Source organism: Chinchilla lanigera, unplaced genomic scaffold, assembly GCF_000276665.1.
Source record: "Chinchilla lanigera isolate Chin_1 unplaced genomic scaffold, ChiLan1.0 scaffold00075, whole genome shotgun sequence".
Lineage (NCBI taxonomy): Eukaryota > Metazoa > Chordata > Mammalia > Rodentia > Chinchillidae > Chinchilla > Chinchilla lanigera.
The window spans coordinates 11,422,634-11,426,962 of record NW_004955476.1 but is presented as its reverse complement, the minus strand read 5'-3'; the positions used below and the strand labels follow the sequence as shown (position 1 = coordinate 11,426,962).

Sequence of the window (4,329 nt, the reverse complement as noted above, 5' to 3'; positions counted from 1 at the left end):
ACTCGCTGGTGTGCCTGAGCGTGGCCTCCGAGCGCACCCTGCAGACGCCCACCAACTACTTCATCCTGAGCCTGGCGGCCGCCGACCTACTCCTCGCGCTGCTCGTGCTGCCGCTCTTCGTCTACTCGGAGGTGAGCGGGCGCCCGCCCTGCTCCTGCGACCCCGTGCCCTCGCCGCCCCGACCCCGTGCCCTCGCCGCCCCCGCCGAGACCCAGTGCGTGGCCTCAGGAGCTGGAGCCCGGGCAGTTGCAGGGCGCCTGATCGCGCCTCCCCAGGCGCCTTGCTGACCCTCTGCCACCTCCCCGCTCTTGGCCTCAGCCAGGGACCCCAGAAACAGGCAACTCAGCCCGTCCAGTGCCACCCCTCATCAGCTGGACGGACGGGCAGATACAGGCTTGCCCGCCCCCGCTGCCCCAGGGTGTGGACACCACGGAGTGCGCGACGGTCACGCACGACCCCTCAGGCGGTCGCCAGCCCACCCCGCGCACCCTACAAAGCTGCGGGCAGTGCAGGTGCAGGGAGGACGCACGGACGGTGTGCGGGAGCGGGCGCGGGAGGCCGAGCGGGCCGGGTCTGCTCTCCAGCGCGCCCACTGTGGCGCCCACGCCTCTGCGCCGAGGTTTGGCCGGAGCAAAGCCGCTTAAGCGCTGGGCTGGGACGCGGTGTCCTGCGCTGTGGGGGAGGGGACGCCGGCTTCTAGGTGGACACCTGAGTCCAGACACCGAGGCGGGACCTGCAGCAAGGACGCGCTTGACCTCGGCTGCTCCCAGGCTGCGCACGGACGTCACCATGATGGCTCTTGAGCGCTAATCGCCCCCATCAGCGGGATTTAGAGGGGCGGCTGGCCAGCTCTTTGCCCTTGTGGGGAGAAGCGCCACGCATGATCCTGGACTGGGTGCTGTGCTGAGGTCGTTGTAATGGCTACACTCATTTGTCCTCAGGACAGTTGTCAGGTGGATACTGTCACCACCCTCATCTCGGAGGAGGGAAAAGTGAAGCAACTTGTCCCAAGGGCTGAAACAGGCAGTTCGGCCGGGGAGGGCGACTCAGGGGCACCCTCCGGCCCAGCAGGGCCGGGGCTGCTCTGCTGCGATGACATCAGACCCCCAGGGTCTCCTCGAGGCTTCGCGGTCCTAACACAAGGAGGACTGGCAGGGAGGCCCAGTGGGTGCTCCCAGACACCTCAGGCTCAGATGGGGCCCTTTCCCTTGATGCCCTGGTCCCTGAAACAGTGGCGGGTAGGAAGTCGCAGCGTGGCTGTGGCTGGAAATGTCAGGTCTTGTGTCTCTTGCTGCGCCTTCCTGGCTTCGCAGGTCCACGGCGGCGAGTGGCTCCTGAGCCCCCGTCTCTGCGACGCGCTCATGGCCATGGACGTCATGCTCTGCACCGCCTCGATCTTCAACCTGTGTGCCATCAGCGTGGACAGGTGGGCGCAGCGGCCCGCTGCTCCTCGCCCTCTGCCTCCGGCCCACCCGCCCCGCTATGCCTCGCGCCCCGCTACTCGATGTGCCCCCTGGGCCCGCCCCTCACCGCGCGCCCGTCCGCGCCCCGCAGGTTTGTGGCCGTGACGGTGCCGCTGAGCTACGGCCGGCAGGGCCGGCGTCAGCTATTGCTCATTGGCGCCACGTGGCTGCTGTCCGCCGCGGTGGCAGCGCCGGTGCTTTTCGGCCTCAACGACGTGCGCGGGCGCGATCCGGCCGTGTGCCGCCTCGAAGACCGCGACTACGTGGTGTACTCGTCCGTGTGCTCTTTCTTCCTGCCCTGCCCGCTCATGCTGCTGCTCTACTGGGCCACCTTCCGTGGCTTGCGTCGCTGGGGCGCTGCCCGGCGCGCCAAGCTGCACGCACAGGTGCCCCGCCGGCCCAGCGGCCCCGGCCCGCCCCCGCTCCCCGAGCTCCCCGGGGGCCCCCGCGCCCCGGACCGTGCGGACTCCTCGCCCGGCCTCCCCTACGCCTTGGACCCACAGGACTCCGCTCCCGAGCTCCCCTGCGCCACAGACCCTGCGGACCCCGCACCCCAGCTGCCCCGCGCGCTGGACTGTGCGGATCCCGCGCCGGGCCTCCCCGGGGATCCCTGCAGCGAGGACTGTGCCGCTCTGGACGCCATCCCCGAAGGGGCGCTCCCGCCGCACGCCCGCAGGAGGCGGCGCGCCAAGATCACCAGCCGCGAGCGCAAAGCCATGAGGGTTCTGCCGGTGGTGGTCGGTGGGTTCCCAACCCGGACGGGGGAAGGGCAGGCGGGTGGGGCGGAGCAGGGAGAGGATGGGGCATGGTGCAGCGCGGGGAGGGCTGTGGAGAGGACCCAGACTCAGCGGGCGCCGGGGCGCCTGCTTATGGCGCCCTTCCCCAGGGGCTTTCCTGGTGTGCTGGACACCCTTCTTCGTGGTGCACATCACGCGCGCGCTGTGTCCCGCCTGCGCCGTGCCCCCGCGCCTGGTCAGCGCCGTCACCTGGCTGGGCTACGTCAACAGTGCCCTCAACCCCGTCATCTACACTGTCTTCAATGCCGAGTTCCGCACCGTCTTCCGCAAGGCGCTGAACCTGGGTTGCTGAGCGAGCGCCGGGCATGGAGCCCAGCCTGGAGGGCACAAGCGCTGGTCTGATTAAACCGATTGCTTCCTGACGCATGGCGTGTGGATGTGGGCGGTGGGCAGTGAGGTGGGGAGGGGGCTCTGCCTAGGGTGATTTCCCAGCCACCCCATGGCCTTGCTCTTCCAGGAGGGAAGAAGGGGTGGGGGGCCTTAGGGGAGCCCTGCAGGGAGAGGCTGGGCAGGGGAACCCCACTGCCCTGTGCCACTGCCTTTGGCCCCCGCCACTGCTCACTACCCACAGCTGGGGGGGGTCCTGGGAGAGCCAGGGTCCCTAGACTACCCTGGTGGGGCATGAGGCACCAAGTCCCCCGCTGGCCACTAAGAAACTAGGGACTTTGAGGTCTATGGCTTGAGGGCACCACCTCATCAGGAAGTTCCCTGGGCAGTGCAGCCACCACCCCACGCTCATGTGCCCTGCTCATGGCCTCAGGGGCACCCAGTAAGAGCCACTTGTCACCCTTCAGGCAAGAACTGGGTCACAGGTTCTCGGGGAAGGGGTGACACTGGGGGTTGGGGCTCCCTTGAGCTTTTCCCAGGACCTGCTGGCCCTGCTGAGCAGCTCTGTAGGTAGAGGCAGCTGCTGGAAGCCTCTGCACCCCAGAGCCAAGGCCAGGACCCAGACAAGCCTCCAGGACAAACCCCCAGCGTGAGGCCCACCGGTTTTCTTTTAAAGAAAAGGGGATGGGCAAGATGCTCTCAAGCCCAGGAAACATCCACTCCAGGAGGCCATCCCTGCATGAGGCCATCCCTGCATGAGGCCGTGGGCACCTCCCCAAGGAGCCACCCTCTGCCCAGTGGTGACCTGGGCAGCCCATGGCCTGCCCAGTGGCTTCCTGCTGCCTTTGCTGCAAACCCTGTGGCCAGGCCCTGCCCCCTGCAGATGTCCAGCAGCTTCTCTGGCCTGGCTGGCTGGGGACGAGGGCTGACCAGGTCCCTGTCTGAGCTGCAGCCGCCAGAGCCCACCCATCCTATGGACAGGCCAACGTGAGGGCCCCGGACTTAGCCCACAGGCCACCTGGGTATGAAGACCCCAGGCTCAGCATGGGGAGGGGCCTCAGGCTGGTCTTCAGAGCAGATGCCCCCAAACAAGCCTCAGACAAGACTCCAGGAGAAACCCCCAGTATGGAGGTTGGAGGCCTACGTTGGAGGCTCACACCCCTGGGTTTTGGACCCACTGCCATGGGCATTGCCCATGGCTAGCCTGGGGGCTTGGAGGAGCCTCAGGTACAGGAGTGGACACCATTTTCCGCCAGGCCAGTCCAGCTGTCTCCTCAGGCCTCTTGCGGGAACCCAGCAGACAGAAGCACTCCGGTGGCACCAGGAGAGTGTGGCTGGAAAGCTGGGGAAGCTTCCAGAACATAGCAGCACTGATGTCAGCAAAGGAGGTCACCGACACCCAAATGTGTCCAGGGCCATAGCCCTGCTCCTGAGCACAGCACAGAGATGACCGGAATGCCATGTCCTGGGCATGGCCACCTAGGCACTAAATGGGCCACCTCGGGCACCAGGGTCACTGGGCAGAGGATGTGGAGCCAGCTCAACCTGAAGCACCTTACCATGTGACCTCCTCTACAGAAGGACTAGAATGCCCTTCTTTAGCCACAGCTGGCCAACACAGATGTCATGTCCTCTTGGACGCCCTGCTTGGGGTCAGCAAAAGAAACGCTGAGGCCAGGCTCTGCTGTGATGGACAGTGATTCTTGCTACCAGCCCGTAAGACAAACAGGACAGAACCCCTC

At 66.8% G+C, this 4,329-nt stretch overlaps 1 protein-coding gene across 1 annotated transcript; it reads left to right on the top strand.

The window, feature by feature from the left end:
- On the top strand, window positions 1-2,616 carry Drd4 (dopamine receptor D4; the record flags this gene model as incomplete). Its single annotated transcript, XM_013502972.1, is given in 4 exon segments — window positions 1-131; window positions 1,314-1,426; window positions 1,555-2,204; window positions 2,350-2,616. Coding segments are annotated over 4 exon segments (1,097 nt in total), but the record flags the coding sequence as incomplete, so codon positions are not given.
- Between the last annotated feature and the right edge of the window lie 1,713 nt (window positions 2,617-4,329).